The sequence below is a fragment of the Callionymus lyra genome, chromosome 8 (genome assembly GCF_982586985.1).
Source record: "Callionymus lyra chromosome 8, fCalLyr1.hap1.1, whole genome shotgun sequence".
Taxonomy (NCBI): Eukaryota; Metazoa; Chordata; class Actinopteri; order Syngnathiformes; family Callionymidae; genus Callionymus; species Callionymus lyra.
In genome coordinates this window covers 21587553-21607449 of record NC_141825.1, presented here as the reverse complement: position 1 = coordinate 21607449, position 19897 = coordinate 21587553, and the positions used below count along the sequence as shown (strand labels likewise).

General features: G+C 38.1%; 1 protein-coding gene across 4 annotated transcripts; it reads left to right on the top strand.

The window, feature by feature from the left end:
- The first annotated feature begins 332 nt into the window (after positions 1-332).
- sin3aa (SIN3 transcription regulator family member Aa) lies at positions 333-18925 on the top strand. Of its 4 annotated transcripts, none has more exons than XM_087796963.1 (21): positions 333-372; positions 5642-5851; positions 6238-6414; positions 6599-6705; positions 7746-8040; positions 8108-8356; positions 8445-8597; positions 8942-9097; positions 9184-9273; positions 9409-9527; positions 9603-9813; positions 10417-10533; positions 10753-10991; positions 11615-11798; positions 12413-13007; positions 13917-14086; positions 14309-14482; positions 15249-15341; positions 15428-15522; positions 17154-17340; positions 17407-18925. In XM_087796963.1, exons 2-21 carry the CDS (start codon positions 5672-5674, stop codon positions 17635-17637), a joined length of 3822 nt encoding a protein of 1273 aa, XP_087653089.1. In that variant the 5' UTR covers positions 333-372; positions 5642-5671; the 3' UTR covers positions 17638-18925. The 4 variants fall into 4 exon arrangements, with proteins under 4 accessions (XP_087653089.1, XP_087653091.1, XP_087653090.1 ...); XM_087796965.1 differs by lacking the exon at positions 333-372 and adding an exon at positions 3617-3756 and having other exon boundaries at positions 8117-8356; XM_087796964.1 differs by lacking the exon at positions 333-372 and adding an exon at positions 3617-3756 and having other exon boundaries at positions 9187-9273.
- The last annotated feature ends 972 nt before the right edge of the window (positions 18926-19897 follow it).

Here is a 19897-nt window from a genome sequence, read left to right as displayed (position 1 = left end):
CATTAGCAATGCTTCCAAAGATTTGGTATATTGATGTAAAACTAAGCATGCATTTGTACTGATTGTATTTTAAGTTTTTTATTTTGTGGTTTATTTATTTTTATATTAATTGCATTTGATATTTTTCTCGTTTTAAAGCCAACAAATATAAGCATTGTTGTGGATATATGAATATACATTTAATAGTTTGAGTTACCAGTCTACGTGAATATTCTGCCTGCTGTTGTAAGTGTAGTTTCCAAAAGTTTCGCGGGTGGTATTTAAACTAAAATGACGTCACCGACCCTGTTGGCCAATGAGCTCTGAGGGGGGCGTGAACGACTATTCGGTCACAAACACGTATCGGACTAAGGAGTCTTTTTTTTCTCCCGGGTAAGAATCTGCAGCTGTTTATACAATAACAAACTATATAGTTGGACCGGAACACGGTGTCACATTGACATGGTCGCCTTGTTTAATCACGACATTTCAAAAACGTGTTTACTTATTTTAAACTGCTCTGTTTGTGTGCTAAACCAATACGAAGTTAGGGTTAAAATGCGTTGGTTGTTTTTGTTGACCAGACGTAAACAATGTGTTCGCCTCTACACGTTGGGCGGTTCGTTCGTATGCAAGTTAAACTGAGTGAAACGAAAGACAAGGGAGTTGGATTTTACCCCTCGATTAAAAAAATATTTCATTTAATTCTGCAATCCGTGACGTTGTCCTCGACTAAGCCTATGTTGTTGTTGTTATTATTACAACGCGGGAAATGGCCGAGGACGCGCTAAAAGCGACGCAGTAGTTTCCCGTCGTTGTTTTGCAAGAGTGTGTGTTCGATTTGTGTTAAAAGTGTGGTCTTTTTCTGGAGTCAAATACACACGGCGTGGCGATCCAATCGCTATGACCAGCCATGCTGCGTTCAGGGTCCTTTGTTTGGCTGGTGCAGCGTGGATATACGCGGACACGGGTGAGGGGTGCTCGTTCGACGTGTGTTTAAAACACGTCCGGATCAACGGGCGACGTTATTTGTTTGCGGTTGTTTTTCACGCGCAACAACAGATCGGAAGCTTTAAGTGGAATCGTGGACTGTTGTCGTCCCGCGATAGAAGCTCAAGTGTGGGCGAACCTATCGTCGGTCACAGAAGTCTAGGACCTGGTCCCTCCAGCTCCGCCTCTCGTGGGCGATGGTTTAGTTTAGAGGCTCCGCCCATTTGTAGGGATAGGGCTCCGTTGATTGGCTGAGTGGCGAAATAGCTCCGCCTCTAGAATCTGACTCCACCCACACCGGAAGTATAACTTTCTCCTCATGGATGTCCGTACATCACACAAGATCAACGTTTAAGAGCATTTGTGTCGCACAAAACTATATATTGCTTAACATTTTTCACAATTTAATGTGAGCCGATCGATATTCTTTTAATTTACACAATAAACTATTTCCCAAATGAGACCTCCAGTGGATCAATAAAGTTTTATCTTATCTTAAAGTAGGTGTATTTACTCAAAATACAACCACTGCATGTATTTTCTTTATTATAACAATTTTGTGTGAGTAGTTGTGTAGCATCCATCTTTATCCAACCAGTACAACCACATTTTTACACAAATTATTTCAAAAGAATAATATTTAAAGAATTTAAGGGCTGGAACTTGATATTGAACAATATTAATTCAATATTTTAACTTCATGGAAGCTTAAGCTTCTAAATCAACCCCTGTTAAACCCTTTTTTTTAAGTCGTACAACAACTCCAGCTAAAAACACAAAGAATTGCACTTATTGATAAGCATTCAATAAAGGACTAGGAGTGAACGTTTGTCGTCTTACCATATTATTTTTCTTTAAAATGTTATTAAACAGTGAAAAACGTTCAGATAATGTCAATGAGTTTTGGGGAATACGACATTTCCTCTCATAAAGTAATACAATTAAAACATGGAGACAGATTAATACCAACACTTCTCTCGTATTTCTGAACCATATCACAGTTTATGTCCGGATTTCATCACCAAAATATTATCATTTATTAACGATTGTCCATAATTAATCAGGGATATTGTTTTAACTTGGTGAGTGACTTTGTTTTTCCAATTAAACTAAGGCAAACATGTTTTTGATTCACCAGATTTTTTCTAGAACAAATATTTCATTTATACAAGTACAATGTATTATTATATTATTATCATTATGTTATTATCTATATTAATGAATAGATTGGTTTTATGGCGAAAGCCTGTACTATTTTCTCCTCTTAAAAGAGTAGCAGAGCTTTGAAGGGAGTCTCTTTTGTAAATGCTTAGCTGAATCTCAAACCTATCTGCAGGCCATGTTTGATTTCACAGGTCATTGTCAGGTCGTTCTTGGGTGCAGGGGCGAAGTCAGGCGTGTTGTGTGAAATATTTTCACACCTGGTTTTAGTTTTTAGTAAAGTTTTACTGAACATTTGACCCAAACAACAGTTGGACACTCTATTAGACACTTTTGAAAATTACACACTGGTGGCATTAATACAAGAGATATTTTCACTTTGCTTTCGTTTAAGGAGCCGACCAACCATTTTACATTTGTTTTTGTGTCCGTCATTAGTGTGTTACGTCAGTTCTGTTAAAAAAGAAAAATGACCTGAGCACCCAAAATTTTATTTTCAAATAGTTTAAAGTAGATTTTAATTTAAAATTCAAATACATTTACTCTTTTTTTGCTTATAATATAAGGAATGGAAATAAATCTATAACTATAAAACTATAACAACATTTAAATAAGTGATTCGTCTCACATAATAATTGATGTGTAAAAATGTAATAAACAATAAAAATTATATTTTTCTTGAAAATAAAATTATTTTATAGCTTTTTTCTTACAGAATATAAATTGTTTAATTCTGAATAACGTTTTAGTACGTACAATCTGATGATTGAATGATGAACAATCTTCCTCTCTCTTTGCGCTTGATGGAGTCTACTGACTCCTTTAAGAAACATCTTAAGACTTTTTTATTTGTTCAGGCTTTTCCTTGATTTTCTGGAACTCCTGTTTTATCTTGATCTTTAAAGTATATACTTTATTGAATATTGTTTTGATTGTTTAAGTGCTTTGTGACCCTGGTCTGGAAAAGCGCTGTACAAATAAAAATGACTTACTTACTTACAATGTTTTAGAAATGTACTTTTTCATACAAATATAGCTTGCTTTATCTCAAATAATATCTTCAATATCTTGCAGTTTTCTTCTTGCATAATACAGCTTTTTTTTCCCCCCGAGCGAAGCCTCAGGATATGCAATTTAAAAGTATAACAAATACATGTTGGTGTTAAAATAAATTGGAATTATACTTTTGCGTCGTCCTTCATGTAAAATAAACCCAGCACGTTAGCATGTTACTAAGTCTACACCAGCATGTTGTTGCCAGTGTGCACCATAACACTGGGATATCCTTCTGCACAAATGTGGCGCCCACAGTCAAAATGGGCGTGCTGGCAACAGCAGGCTAAAGTCGTGACTGACAGCTGAAGCCTACCAATACGACGCATCACCCCGCCTTCAAGGCGGAAATCTCTTGACACACTCCACCAATAGCGTCGCGGGTGGGCGTGACCCCCTAACCTAACCACGCCCCTCCCATGGCTAACCCATCGGAGATTGTTTTCCTCTCTCGGGAAGATTCTTTTTCCCACTTTCAACTGTGTATTTAACAACTTACAAGTTGCACGAGGCGTCTTTCCCCAACAAACGCGGATTATTCGGGGGTCGCCTGGGAACTTGCGGAGAGAAAGGGTGAGTTTAGCAGGATTCATTGAGCATGCTAACAGAGCTAGCAATACATCAACATCAGCCGTCGTTATATATATATAAACGACTTCAACGTGATTTACGGCAAATGTCACGTAAATCACCCGGAAGTACATCTTAAATCGGTGCTTCGGTGAATAAAGAGCGATAAAGATCATCCGCCTGTCAGGAGTTGTGCATGTGCCTTCATCACGGCGTGTTGTTTACATTAGCCAGTGGCTAACTGATGACTAAAATAAAAAAAAAAGCCCAACATTAGAAATTATACTTTCAGCAGTTTTTTTAATCAGTTTTTAGACGAGCACGTTTTTTTTTTCTGCGAGGGTGTCGTTTCTCACCCGACTGACATGGTGGGCGGGGGGTGACGGGACGAGTGCACCATGCTTTAAATGGCGGGCGTTACAAGTGCGATGCGTTGTAACTTGACGATGGTGCTTCTGTGAGGCCGTGAGTTGTCAGTTAAAAACATGGTACAATTCTACAGACAACTTGTGTCAAGTTGCTGGTACAAATACTGCAACCGTGCACCGTGTTTTTCGGTGAAATAAACACGAGACTTCGTCGAAGGGATCTGGGGGGAGAAGGAGGAGGAGGGGGGGGTTGTCACTGTCGTACTTTCTCTCTTAAAAAGTTCACAAAACGTTATTTTATTTTTATTTATGTAAACCACACCGACTCACCAACCACTTGAGAACTTGAGACAAGAAAATAGAGGTTAGATGTACAGTATACGAAGAAATAAGTCCCAATTTACCAAAGAAATTTCCTCCAGGGTTGTTTTAGTTATATATATATATATATTTATCTAAACCTATATTCATTTGCCATTTATCAGTTCATTCAGTTAATCGAAATGAACAAATACCATTTACTTTTTTTAATGGCACTATTTCGTGGTAAATTTCAAGAGCTGCATATCTAATAAAGTTTTGCAATAACTTCTCAAAAAATATATTATTTGTATTTATACATAGTTAGCTTGCAGTAGTGCAAAGAAGTGGAATATTTTGAAATAAGACAGCAAAAAAAACATGTAAAATGCAGAATATACTCCAAGAAAAGACAAAGAAAATGTAAAAATACAAACAACATATCGACAGTGAAGGTACAAAAAAAAAACACAACACAAATAAAAAACAAGTCCCTATATCTTTAACTCAAATCAAGTATTTTCTTTTAGGAATCAGCTCAGGTTGTGTGGCATGTGTAAGTCTTGTTTAAATGAAATGCTGGTAATAAAGCAATATAATATATATTAATAATTATCTTCTGTCTGAACCTCAGGTACAAACAGTATTTTTCTCTCAATCTAAAATGCCCAATTATCTCATTCACTATAATGCATCACTGCACATAAGTTTCAAGTCAGTATTTAACAATGTGCAGAAAACACAACAAACTAAACAAAAATAATTGTTGTAAAATATAATATAAAAAACATTTAATTTTCATTAATTCATTTTCTGCCACTTATTTAAAACTTTAATTTTATTGAATCGTTTATTCTTTTAATCGTTTTTGAATAAATATTGATGAAATTGAATCAAATAATAACAAAAAATGTTCACTAACTTCCTTCATACAGGAGGATGAACTTATAATAATCGATAATAAATTGACGCTGAGTTAAATTACGAAATGCAATGAGCACAGCTCAACGTTTTCTAAAGTCAACATTGAAATAACATTAATATTAAATATTGAAATAAGTATTTTTACAACTGTACACGCTGATATTGACAAAATGTTTTGTTACCAATGTTATTATTACCACTTCCTTTTTTCTGTCAAACATTTCTTGTTAAAATAATTCTGTAGTTTCTGTTGCCTTCCAATTTGTTTATTCACATGATACTTGTGTGTTTTCCAGGCATCTCAGCTTCTTGAGCATGAGTTCACGATGAAGAGACGACTGGACGATCAGGAAACGGTTTTCGCGTCCCAGCAGCGGCGCCTCCCGGGCAGCTCGGAGACGTTTCAGCATCGCGTACTGGCGCCGGCACCTGCTGTGTATGAGTCGCTTTCAGATACCATGCAGCCCACCACTGGTGTCCAGTACTCCGTCCCCCAAGGATACCAGGTAGCGTCCCAAATCTCTTCTAGTGTATAGTAGGGGTGTGTGATACCTCGCAATATTTTTTTTTCCATGATACTGTATCACAGTAATGACTGAGGACAAGTGGATACAGTCGACTCCACTTGCTTTTCGCCACAATTTTGTCAATAACATAAAATGAATGAGACAGAAAACAATAGGAAGACAAAATAAAGGCTTAAATTTCAAGGAAAAATCTTATTTGGTTAATTTCTTTATGAACAGGAAGTAAAAAAAAAAAAAAGCTAGATCACTGCTGACGTCTTTTGTGGAAGGATGGAAGAACAGTGCACTGTTTATCTAGTCCCTTGTTATTTTTCTACCGAATTGTTGTTCCCATCCTGACATTATTTTCTTATTCACCCTCTCAGGTTCCAACCGTTGCTCCAACCAGTGGGGGACATGGACACGCGCCAAGCCCTGCCGTCCACGCGGGGTCTCACATCCTAGGTCCGGTGGTCCCTTCTCATGGTTCGGCGGTGATGTCAGCAAACAGCCACACAGCCACTCCTCAGACCACGCAGGGACAGCAGTTCCAAAGACTCAAGGTCCTTCTGCAACTTTTATTTCCAAAGATTACTCTATGAATTGAGAATATGATTCTTCTAGGGGTTGTTTTTTTGTTCCAGAATTTTAATAGCCCTCTTTTCATGAATGTTTCCATTCACACATCATTTACAAATGTACAACAAAATTGTCAATGTTTTAAGAAGTTTTTTCTTTTCCTCACAGGTGGAAGATGCTCTGTCTTACCTGGACCAGGTGAAGCTACAGTTTGGCAACCATCCGCAGGTCTACAATGATTTCCTGGACATAATGAAAGAGTTCAAGTCTCAAAGGTATCAGAACTCATCACCTCAGACTACATTAGGGTTCCTTCAGATGCTTAACAAGTCTTACAGGGCGTGACACTTGTGAATCTGAAAACAAGGCCCAAATTGGCATTTAAATGTCTTGGATCAAATTTTCTAAAGTTGAAAATGTGGAAACATGAGAAGTACGATCTTATGTAAGTTTCAAAGCTGAAATTATTTCTTAAAAGAATACTCGCAAAAAATGAATGCAAATATACCAGAAAATAATAAAACGTATCCAAACAATTGCAAGAAGAGTCAAGAAGGAAAGATGAAAATTATTTAGTGAAAGTGTCATATCATTTATTTATTAATATGGTTTGGTACAAGTTATGAAAACTTAAAGTAACCATAAATCACATTTCCACACAAAGAAACAGGAAGTTCCTTAAGTAAGTAAGTAAGTAAGTAAGTAATATTCATTTATAAGTGTTACCAAATTAGTACAATTGTAGTGTTTTTTACATTGAGACATATTACAGACTGTCTGTTGTTATGGATCATCAAGTCAAAAGAAAGAAAATAAGTTCATAATAATATAATTATAAATAAGCTCAAGCTGTAATTCAATGTATATAATGATTGCATATAATATTTTCATTTATATTATTAAAGAAAAACATACTTCTTGCATTTTCTCACAACAAATATTACAAAAGATCTAGTGACATCATAAAATAAAGCTCAATAAGCCAAATTTGATTTTTTTTTATAGTGTAATACTTTATTTGCAATACATTTCATTTAGAAATATGATATAAAACACTGAACATATTCCACCCAAAAAGGAAAATAAAAGAAAAAAGGGGAGAAAAGTCCTCAAACAAAGTGACTTTAATAATGCAATAATTGGCCATTAGAAACATTTGTAAATGATTGATTTAATAGTTTTACTGTGACATCACATGGGTGTATAAATGCACTTTGCCCATGTCTAGTCCAACTGCTGGAGTTTCAGTAACTTCCAAGATCGTAGTTTGTTCGTTGTCGAAGGAATCTAAAGGCCAGTCTCTGTGTCTCTGCAGCATCGACACTCCTGGGGTCATCAGCAGAGTCTCGCAGCTGTTCAAAGGCCACCCCGACCTGATCATGGGCTTCAACACCTTCCTGCCGCCAGGCTACAAGATCGAAGTCCAACACAACGATCTGGTCAACGTGACCACGCCGGGTCAGATCCACCACATAACCCCGCACGGCATCTCAGTCCAGAACATTCCCATTACAGGGGTGAGCGCCCCAAATCCAGCCCCACTATCAGCAATTGTTACAACAAGTGCGCCGCCACTCTTGGCGCAGCCTGTCCCTGCCAAGATCAGCAAGGTAGGAACCAAAATCTTCCCCCCTCAACTTTCTAGAAGACCTTTCTAATTCTCTGTTTTGCCTCCAGCCTCTTCAGCCTCAAGCTCTGACGCCCAGCAGTCAGAGCAAGCCGTCCATCCCCGGCTTCACCTCTCCTCACTCCCCACCTGTGCAGCTGCTCCCGCCGCTTGGTGGGACCCCGACTGGAACATCTATTCAAAACAACCAGCCGGTCGAGTTTAATCACGCCATTAACTACGTCAACAAAATCAAGAACCGGTTCCAGGGCCAGCCGGACATCTACAAGTCCTTCCTGGAGATCCTGCACACGTACCAGGTCCACTTTATTCATGTTTAATCATCATCCCATCAAACATTGGATGTTTCTGCCAGAATTTGTTTCTGATTTTCTCATGCCTTAACAGAAGGAGCAACGTAATGCCAAAGAGAACGCTGGGAACTATACCCCGTCTCTGACGGAGCAGGAAGTGTACGCACAGGTGGCCCAGCTCTTCGAGAACCAGGAAGACCTCCTTTCAGAGTTTGGACAGTTCCTGCCAGACGCCAACAGTTCAGCGGTGAGCCTCTTGCGAATTAGAAAGACAAGAGAGTAAACAAGTATCTTTTGAAATAAGTATTTATTTTACCTACTTGAGTGAACAAGAACATAAACAATAGACCAACAGTCTAAATAATGCAGTAGTGATATACTATATTTAGTTACTACGTTCATCAGGAGTGACGATGCTAATGGATGAAATTAAACTGCTTTGTCATCTAATTTCCAGATATTATAAATGTGTTTTAATTACTTTTATATAAACAGTGATTCTTACATTCCTACTTTATTTGAACTGATTGAACCAACGGAAAAAGATTGAATTGAATTTTGGTTGTGAAGAAAACGATCCTCTCTCTCCAGCTCTTGAACAAGACGACGGCTGAAAAGGCGGAGGCTGTAAGGAACGATCACGGTGCTACTGCCAAGAAACTGCTGCTCAACAACAAGCAGAGACTCAATCAAAATGGCTGCCCGATACGACGACACCCTACGCCAGGGTCCACACCCCCCATCAAGGTAGACCTGCGCTCCATTCAGTTTTGTCTCAGTTTGTCATCTCCTTTCATGACCTGCTTCTTCTTGTTTTTGTACATGTACTTTAGAAGAAGCCCAAGTTGATGAATCTGAAGGATTCTTCAGTGGCTGAGCTCAGCAAACACGGCGCAGCAGCCGATTCTCTCTTCTTCGAGAAGGTCAGTTTTTGCTTTTGTTTTCATACTAATAATTCTCAAACTGCTGGCAAAGTCTATCAAACCATCAAACAGTTGGTAAATTAAATTACATCCCCTTCTTATTTCTGATCTTCAACTTTCTCTGTGTCGCCTCAGGTACGAAAAGCCTTGCGAAGTTCAGAGGCCTATGGCAACTTCCTGCGATGTTTGGTGATCTTCAACCAGGAGGTGATCTCTCGGACCGAGCTGGTGCAGCTGGCGCTACCTTTTCTAGGGTGAGTGGTCTCGGAAAGATCTTTTTTTTGTGTGTGTGTTTCTCCTGTTTTTATATCTTCTGTCCTTCACTAAAGGAAATTTCCAGAGCTGTTCAACTGGTTCAAGAACTTCCTGGGGTATCGGGAAATGCCCCGCATGGAAACGTACCCCAAAGAGCGAGCAACTGAGGGCATCGCAATGGAGATCGACTACGCTTCCTGTAAACGGCTGGGGTCCAGTTACAGAGCTCTGCCCAAAAGTTACCAGCAACCCAAATGCACCGGCAGAACTCCACTTTGTAAAGAGGTGAGGCAGCTTACACAGTTTTTAATCTTCACACAGCAAACTCTTGTTCTTTTGGAGCAGAGATGAAATCACTATTAATAGTATTTTTAAAGATTTTAAATACATTTGCAATGTGATATTTGACCGAATATAGATTTTTGAAATGATGTCCCTTAATACTATTAAAAATCCCTCAACAAAGTTCCACCTAACCTTATATTAAGTTTATTTTCAACATTTACAAAGGTAAATAAAAAGATAGATACACAAAATGAGTTTGTGTTTATTTTGATTTGGCTGAGAAGCCATTAAAATATGCACAGGTGTAGGACTTTCTCCCTTTTGTATTGTATGAGTAGCTCCTTTGTAGTTCTGGTCAGTATTTGAAAATAGTGTGGACCTTTTTGTGTAATGTTTTAAGTAATAATTATATATTCATTCCAGAAGTCAAAATTTGGATCCTGGAGATTTTTATTTAACCCCTTAACGCCGAGTGTACTGCTTACATACAATGTAAAATGTAATGTACAATAATGTACATTGTACAGTTACTGCACAATGTACTGCTTACATGTTGCTGTACAGCAGAGTCAAAGTCAAATTTCAAATTCTTTGTGCATTCAGGTGTTGAACGACACGTGGGTCTCCTTCCCCACGTGGTCAGAGGACTCCACATTTGTCAGTTCCAAGAAGACTCAGTATGAGGAGCACATCTACAGATGTGAGGACGAGCGTTTCGAGGTAAAACCGGAACAATCCATTTCGTGTCTTGTGGGGTTTTTATGTCAAATAATGCTTTGTCCATAAACTATCATCCCTTTTGACCAGCTAACTTCAGTCTGTTGATTCCAAACTGATTTTTGTCAATGTAAACTTAAGGCTTTCTCATTTATAATAAAACGGTTCCCCTTAAACCGCCAAAGTTGTAAAGAAATCTCATGTAGAGTTTCTGGTCCACAGCTGGACGTGGTGCTGGAAACCAACCTGGCAACTATCCGAGTGCTGGAGTCTGTCCAGAGGAAGCTGTCACGCATGTCCGCGGAGGAGCAGTCCAAGTTCCGCCTGGACAACACACTGGGCGGCTCGTCTGATGTGGTTCATCGAAAAGCAATCCAGAGGATATATGGAGACAAAGCACCTGATATTATTGATGGCCTAAAGAAGAACCCAACTATTTCTGTGCCCATCGTGCTCAAGAGGTATGTGTCCCTCGACTAAGTTGTGTTGTAACTTTATCAGCCATCAGTGTGGATGCATACATGTTGCTGTAAGAGAAGCTACTTCTGTCTGAGGAGTGATATTTGTAAAGATCAAGCTTTGATTTGACAATCCCTCTACTAGTTGGAGAATTAACCAATGGGCTGCTTCATTGTCGTTAGGTCGGCCAATGGAGAATGAGCAGTAACATGTTTTAATTGTATCGGTCAGCTGTCAATTAAAACAACTGATTTGGTGTTTTGATTATGTTGGTGCACGCACCCTGGTTATGAAGCAATGTATATGTTTTCGGGGTTAAGAGTTTAACGTCCTTTTAACATTGTTTTGTTCTATAATTTGACCAGATGTACTTTACCTTTGTAACTCATTTCTTGCTTGAACGGCTGAATCTGTTGATTCCGCGATTCAACGCAGGTTAAAAAATAAACTAATCCTAATATAGCGACATGTCAAGGGGAATTCCTGGTCTCCGGGATTACCGTCATTTTTCTTATCCACATAACATAAAAAAGAAAAAGCACCGCTTTTTGTGCGAGTCCGAGATGAGCTCTTTAGATTTTTTTTTTTTTTTTTTTCCGTGACTCACCTGGACTTTGCTTTTCAGACTGAAGACGAAGGAGGAGGAGTGGCGGGATGCCCAGCGAGGCTTCAACAAGATCTGGAGGGAGCAGAACGAGAAATATTACCTCAAATCGCTCGATCATCAAGGCGTCAATTTCAAGCAGAATGACACCAAAGTGCTCCGCTCCAAGTCTCTTCTCAACGAGATCGAAAGCATCTATGATGAAGTGAGCACCATTATTTGCCCTCTAGCTATTTAACGAAACTATAAATAACCACGGCAGTTCTTGAATGTTTTATTTCATCAAAACTGAATTTTGGTCGCATTATATTTACTACTTGACTCTAGTGTTGCAGAATGTACAGACTATTGAGGAAGTCATTTGTTTTGAAACCAAAATATGTCCAAACATCAGCTTTAAAAGCAGCTGTAGTCGACTGTATCCTCTCGCCCCCAGTTATTACAGGGATCTCATAGGATTTCATTTTTCCCTTAGCTGTGCAATAATTGCTATTGCGAAACAAAAAACCGACGCAAACGCTTCTTTAAAAAAAAAAAGAAAATCACACAATTTATTTAAATATAAACCATACATAGACTATGATTAAATAATAAGCAAAACAATAAATGTTACAGTGCTGTTTGAATTGATACAGTATGGTGGGAAAAAACAACAACTTTTAACTGTATTACTATTTTCTCTCTCCTCAAATTTTTATTAAAAAACCTTTTCCACTTCCAATGAACGTTTTGACAGCATATTTCACCAATTGTTTTCTTTCTCTTGCTTGAGAAAAATACCTTCAAATGAATGAGTTTCAACATGTTTGTCCCTCGCAGAGGCAGGAGCAAGCATCGGAGGACCACACGACTCCCTCGTCCGGCCCCCACCTGACCCTGGCGTACGAAGACGGTCAGGTCCTGGAGGACGCGGCGTCTCTCATCATCCACCACGTGAAGCGACAGACCGGCATCCAGAAGGAGGACAAGTACAAGATCAAGCAAATCCTCTCCCACTTCGTCCCCGACATGCTGTTCGCTCAGCGCGGCGAGCTTTCCGACGTGGAAGAGGACGAGGAGGAGGAGGAGGAGGAGGAGGAGGAGGAAGAGGAGATGGAGGAAGGCACCTCCAAAAAGCACAACGGGATGCCCGGCAGCAGGAGCCACTCCAAGTCCAAGCTGCTGTTCAGCAACACGGCTGCCCAGAAGCTGCACGGCTGTGACGATGCCTACAACCTCATCTACGTCAACAACAACTGGTACATCTTCCTGCGCCTGCACCACCTGCTCTGCTCGAGGCTGCTGCAGCTGTACGGTCAGGCCGAGGGGCAGATCGAGCAGGAGCTCCGGGAACGTGACTGGGAGAGAGACATGCTGGGACTGAGGAAGGATAAGAACGACAACCCAGCCGTCCAGCTCAGACTGAAGGAGCCGAGTGAGTATCTGTGTTTTCGTGTGAAGGTTAATGTGATCGGTTTTACGAACCAAAGCCTAAAAGATAAGCTGGTACGATTTATTTAATGGTGTTTTAAACACTTTCAAACTATTTCTTTTTGTGGTTAAGTTATACGAATAAAATGAGTTAAATCAATATATGATATTCATAATAACATTGTATTATTAAGTTAACTAACTTAAAAAGAGACATTACATTAATGTTGGCGTATGAAAATTAAATATTTAATTAAGTTAAAATAAATTAAAGTAATTAATGAGTAGAACAGGTTGTTGAACTTTTATCCTCTGGTTATGATTAATATCTGTGAGCGGAGCACACAAAATGTTTATTTTGGTAAACTGAATTTAGAACAAACCAAAAAACAGAATTATTTGCAAGAGAAAATAAATGTCTACTTTGTTAAATAAGTAAAGTTGATAAATAAAGGATGAACGCAATGCAGAGAAAAAGTTATTAAGAGTATATTTAATATATTAAAACTTGATGGAAACGACTGAAAATACCATAAAAATTATTGTGTTTTGGGGGAATTTCTGGACAAAGACATGCTCAAAAGAATAAAGAGATTTTTTGACTGTATTTTCTATAACAAAAATTAGTAAAAGTTTAGTAAGAATACATAAAAATAAATAATAATAATTAACTTAAGAGCAGTGAGATGCTTAGAATGTTATCTAGAAAACAACCTGTGTCAAAAAAATAGTTTGCCGCCAACAAACAATGAAAATATAATATATAATATATATATATATATATATATATATATATATAATATATATATAATATTAAACTAAAAAAAACTACTCAACAGAACCTAATCCTTGATAGAGGTCGATATATAAACACAAGAAAAAACTTTCTTATTCAATCTTTTTCTTCTTCCAGTGGACATCGAAGTTGAAGATTATTACTCGGCCTTCTTGGAGATGATTCGGAACCTGCTGGACGGAAACATGGAACCGTCGCAGTATGAAGACTCTTTGAGGGAAATGTTTACCATCCACGCCTACACGGCTTTCACCATGGACAAGCTCATCCAAAGCATCGTTCGGCAGGTACGTCATAATGTACTGATGAGTTTTCATGAACTGTGTTTTATTATCCAGTAGGTGGCGCTGTTGGCTTGGAATTTATTTGAGGTTTGATTAACTTGGCCAACCACTACCTTTGTAAAACATGGTTTCCAGCACCAAAAACAGAAAAAACAAACAAACAATATGAAGGCAACCATCTGAGTTTGATAACAAACGTCACCATTTTCTTCTTCTCACTTTCAGCTTCAACACATTGTCAGTGACGAGATCTGCGTCCAGGTGACAAACCTCTTCCTGTCAGAAATCCCCAACGGTGCCACGGGAGGAAGCACGTCTGACCAGTCGTCGAGGAGCTCAGCCGAGGCTTTCTACCAAAGGAAGGCGGAACAGCTGATGTCTGAGGAGAACAGCTTCAAGGTGAAAAGGATTATTTCAATCCACTTGACTTCATTGGTCCCCAAGCGAATTGGTTTCATGTCGGCATTATTAAACGGGGACCAACCTTCAGATGAAAAGATTTTTTTAAGTGGCATGACTGGCAAAATAATAACGTTAAGTGCATGTAAAATACATTTCAGCGTAACACTGAGTCGGAAAGAACGCTAGACTGGTTTCTCTACAACAAGATGGTCCCATTGTTGTTTTATTACTACAGGTTTATTTTTTTGAAAAAACTTGACTTGAACAAGTGTTTTGACATGTCAAGAGTCAAGGCGATTGTTATTTCAGAAGAAATCTGTTTTTTTTTTTCAAATAAAACACATTTCAGACCGTAATAATCAACGTTTTTAAAGACAATTTTTTTTTCTAGACAAATTGTCAACTTTTATTCATCTCTGTGTAAAAATGTTTGTAGATAGTAGTTTTTAGAAATTGACTGAGCTGTAATAGAAAAGCAAATGTCTTGGTTTCACTAATAAACCCCCCAAAAAATAGTTTTTGGTTTTCACATTACAGGCGATAAATGTTTCTGACTGATGGTTTATGATTAGATATTTTCGTGTCCACCAGGTGTCAGTATTTGGTCAGAAACTGTATATACTTGACCAATGCAACTGTTTATCTTATGGAAGAAAGTATCACCTATTTAATGTTTTATAGAGGATGTTAGATGTTACTCACATAGTCCTAAAATGTCTTTTTTACAAGATCCAAGAATTCACAGCTTGTGTCTCTACCTCAGGTGATGTTTGTGAAGAACAGAGGACCAGTGAAGATGACTGTGGAGCTTCTAGACACGGAAGAGGAGGCGTCTGATGAGCCTCTGGAGGCCGAGGTACCAAAGAAACTCCCTCATTTTTGGGGGACAAATGAGCCATAATTGAAAAAAATATTAATTAGACTCAATATTTTCCTCTACAGCGTTGGTCAGATTACGTCGGGCGCTACCTGAACCCCGACTCCACGACGCCGGAGCTGAGGGAGCATCTCGCCCAGAAGCCCGTCTTCCTTACTCGGTGAGTCACCATGACAACCATCCAACAGGGACTGATGTTTTTCTGTCCTTTAAAATCTCATAAGTTGATTTCTGCTTGAAAAAGTAACAATAATGGGTTGAGGGGGCAGTAGCTGGACCAAAGAGGCCCAGACTTCTCTTAAGTCTGGTGTTTAACTTGCCCAATGTTGGATTTTCATTCCATACACTTCATGCCCGAAAAGAATATATAAATATCAGATGGTCAAGCAATATAGATTATAACTTTATCAAATATTACCATGTTTATAGTTTAAGTTTTTTTCCTAAAGTTTTGACAGGGTTTTTTATTTTTCAAACATTAAAGGTCCAATTTTTTAATCCAACCGTTGCAGAAAATATTTTCAAAATACTTAAAATAAAAATAAAAATCATGTTAAAATGTTAAATATTGTTGAATTATTAATATTGTTGTTTAATTGACAGTGACATAAAACAAAATATAAAATAAGATAAATACTAGTTTACCCCTCAGTGTGGAAATGTGTACAGCATCAGCATGATTTTCTCACCTACAGTAGGTATTTAGACAGTATTTAGTATTTAGAGTATACATAAACAAACTCCAAGAACTAACTAGTTCATACATCTTTCTTTTTTTTTTCTATGAATTTTTATAGAATTATCATACAATTATTATACCTGTTTTAACATTAAAAATATGCATCAGATTTTATTGTCATATCAGAAACTTTTTAACATTTATTTTCAGTATTGTAAGAAAACAAAGGAGTTACACGTGGTGTAGTGGAACACAGCATGAAATGAATACCAATTAAATAAGTTGAATACAACACAATGAAATATGTGACTCGTACATTAAATTGGGCACATAAGAGGAAACGACTTAAGTGTTCATGATCCAGATCATCTTATTCTGAACCAGGTTTAGATCCATGCAACATCTCTGTGATGTGTTCGCGGTCCTGACTTGCAGATTTTATTTTTTAAAGTCTGAGAAATGTAAGGTTCTTCCTTCCATCCTCCTTGACCTTGTCATAAAACTTGTTTAAATGACTTGAGAAATGATCCTTGATATTTGATGCATCCTGCTGTAGCTTCAGCTGTTGCTCTTTTGTTTTTAATACACTTGAAGTTAGACATTAGAAGAGAAGAACTGAGGAAGGGAGTTCAATGGAACACTCTGTCCTTTGAAGGAATTAAGGTTAAGACCCAGTGAATCCCTGCTTCTTATTTCTATTGAGTAACTTGACATCAGTGAACCTGCTCTTGCATACGTTATAAGTTATTGTCTTCCAAGAATCGACCTGTCGTACGAGATTATCATCATATGTCCTTATCCATCTGTCTACCCCCCCATCCTTCCTCCCAGCCGGTCAAAGCGGCAGGCCGTCAACAATGAGTCTGGTTCCGCTCGAGGTTTCTGCCTTCTAAAAGGAAGTTTTTCCTCGCCATTGCTCACTGTACAGTGTTTTGTTTCCTGCTCTTTGTTGAATTGCTGGGATCTATTTTTCCTTAATCAACTGTAGTCTTATTTCAACTGTATAGTGTCTTGAGATAACTTTGTTATGATAAGACACTTTAAATAAAATTGAATTGAATTGAATATGTTTATCAATGTGTTCTAATGGCCTCTGACCCTGGTTACTGTAGGAATCTCCGGAGGATCAGGAAGCACCAGAAGGGCCGAGAGCAGCTGGAAAAGGAGGCTTGGGAAGGAGGGAAAAAGGAGAAGGAGAAGATGGAGTGCATGTTCAAGCTCAACTCCTACAAGATGGTCTACGTCTTCAAGTCCGAGGACTACATGTACAGACGGACGGCTCTGACCAGAGCCAGCCAGGTGGGACTTCACATCTTCAGACACGAGTCGTCACTGATGCTTTTTTTTTTAATTTTCCTCTCACAGTCACACGAGCGAGTGAGCACGAGGCTGCACAATCGCTTCCAGGCCCGGGTGGACTCGTGGGCGAAGGAACATGTGACGAGGGAAATGGCCGCCGACACCGAAAAGTGGCTGATGGGTGAAGGCAGAGACGGCCTCTTGCCCTGCAGCACCAGTCGCCACCCGGAGGTCGTGCACTTTATGAACGTCAACAAGTACCGCGTCCAATACAGGCCGTCGGTGAAGACACCGTAGCCGTCCAGAGCCGCTGAGAGAATCAAGTTTCAAGTTTTCCCTCCAAAACTTTGGTTGGAGGCGTAACAGTGGAGCTTGTCGCCAAGTTGCTCCTTGGGTTAGCGATTTTTACCAGCGTTTTTAGCTGGGCCCACTTCTTTCACTGGGCCTTTTGTGCCAAAAACTATTGAAACCTGTTCATATCCCAGCACATCGATCCATACAGGAACCTTCTTTTCTGAGGTCACATACTTAGTGGAGCTCTTGACAGGGTCTGATCACATCCATAACAAACAAAATGGTGGACAAGTGCACTTATTCAAGAGGAACACTTTGTTTTTCTGGGAGCTGGGAAACACTGACCATACGTGGGTCGGACATTCCTGAGGACAAATTACAATCCCGTGTCTCTGACTAGATGGAGAAATGCTGACTTTTCTTTCTTTTTTTTCACATGGGCAGCAATTCTGAAGATTTTAGACTGTTGGCACGAAGCACAATTCTCATCGAAACTTGTTTTTCCATTTTTAGTTAAATTCAACTTCCTCTTTAAGTCAAATTAAAAACTATTAAGCATCATCCATGGCAGTCAAAGCACCTCATGTTACTCCGATTAATCTTCACCTCGAAAGCGTCAAACAAGCAAAACTCTTTTTTTTAAACCCCACTGTGTTTAAAAATACATAATGTCACGTGTTGCATAACAAACTGAATATTTCTACTTCCTCTACAGTTATTATCCCGTTGATCCGTACAGAAAGAAGAGGTTAAAGAGTGAATATGACAGGTTTCTTAAAGATCTCCCTCAATCTACTAGAGTGGGATCAACCATTGCTGTCCATTTGAACGAAACAATTCTTATTTAAACAATAAATAATAAGACACATTTTCACCACACTGTTTGGTCTTGGCCTGTAGTTACAATACAGCTTTTCAGCTCTGTCAGTATTGTGTGTATTTAATTGTCCAGAAATACAACCGTTTTTTAAGACGACAACGTCCTCCGCTAATGTACCAGCACTGCACTCAATTTTTGTAAATAACCCTGTACATAGTTTCAGACCTTTTATGACGGATCTGTTTTGTGCTTGTACAACTTTCCGGGCTTACTGTAAGAAAAGTTAACATGTTTATGAACAAGACAAAATACCAGACCATTTATTACAGTTTTTACCAAAGGGAGTTGATGATGACAAATAGCTGTTTCCCGCCTTTTGTGTTTTGTGACATATATATATATATATATATATATATGTATATATACATGTCTTTTCTTTTTCATTTCTGTAGTAAAACACATGGAAAAGTACGTTTTAGTTTGTTTTTTCGTTTTTGCACTAACTACATATACTAGCATGCCTTTTGTCCCTTCCTTAACACTATTTATAGTTATATTATTTATATATATATATATATATATATGTATAATAAAACAACATTTGTAGCTCTGTGTAATCGTTGCTTTTGACTATTTTTTTTCCCACAATTTACATTCCAATGTTAAGAAGTACAAATAAAATAAATGTGCCAGCAATGAACTGGTACTTTAACTAAACACGAATAAAGCTCTAATTAGTAGTTATAATAAACTACAATGCAAAGAAGTCAAAATTAGTTTTTTAATATATTAGTTATAGCATTTTTATTGTAAGTAAGTAAGTCATTTTTATTTGTATAGCGCTTTTCCAGACCAGAGTCACAAAGCGCTTAAACAATCAAAACAATATTCAATAAAGTATATACTTTAAAGGTCAAGATAAAACTGATAGTACAGGAGTTCCAGAAAATCAAGTAAAGATGTGCTTTTTTCATAAATCCATTAGGCTTTTTAGTTTTTAAATGCAGGCACAATAATTATACGAGTATATAACATTTATTTATAATCTTTATACAACAAAATAAAGTCGTATTGGGACATTGGTAAACAAAAATGAATTCCAAAAACATCCTGCAGGGGGAGCTGTTTTGCTTCTCTTAAGGCAGTACAGATGGACAGAAGAGTCTGGAAAGACGCTGAGAGGAGTCAGTAGAAGTGGAATAAAAACGTGTAAATGAAGGACTTAATGTGAGGATGTATTGCCTTGTATTAAATACTGATGATCGTTTGACATTTGCTCAGAAAAAAAAAGCTTAATCAAGTTTACTTTTTTCCAGAAAAACTCTCAGACATCAGAGATAAAAAATGTGTGTATATATATATTCAGATATACTTCGTCAAACTTCCACAAAACTCTTTTTTTCACTCACAGGTACAGCTGTGAGGTAGTGATGGGCTGATGAA

What these genes read in the sequence shown, in the direction of transcription:
- sin3aa (XM_087796963.1), top strand. Translation starts at nt 5,672, where the DNA reads ATGAAGAGACGACTGGACGATCAGGAAACGGTTTTCGCGTCCCAGCAG. An exon ending in TCCAAAGCATCGTTCGGCAG is followed by an intron (nt 14,087 to 14,308) that starts GTACGTCATAAT and finishes TCTCACTTTCAG; the next exon opens with CTTCAACACATTGTCAGTGA. An exon ending in AAGCCCGTCTTCCTTACTCG is followed by an intron (nt 15,523 to 17,153) that starts GTGAGTCACCAT and finishes TGGTTACTGTAG; the next exon opens with GAATCTCCGGAGGATCAGGA.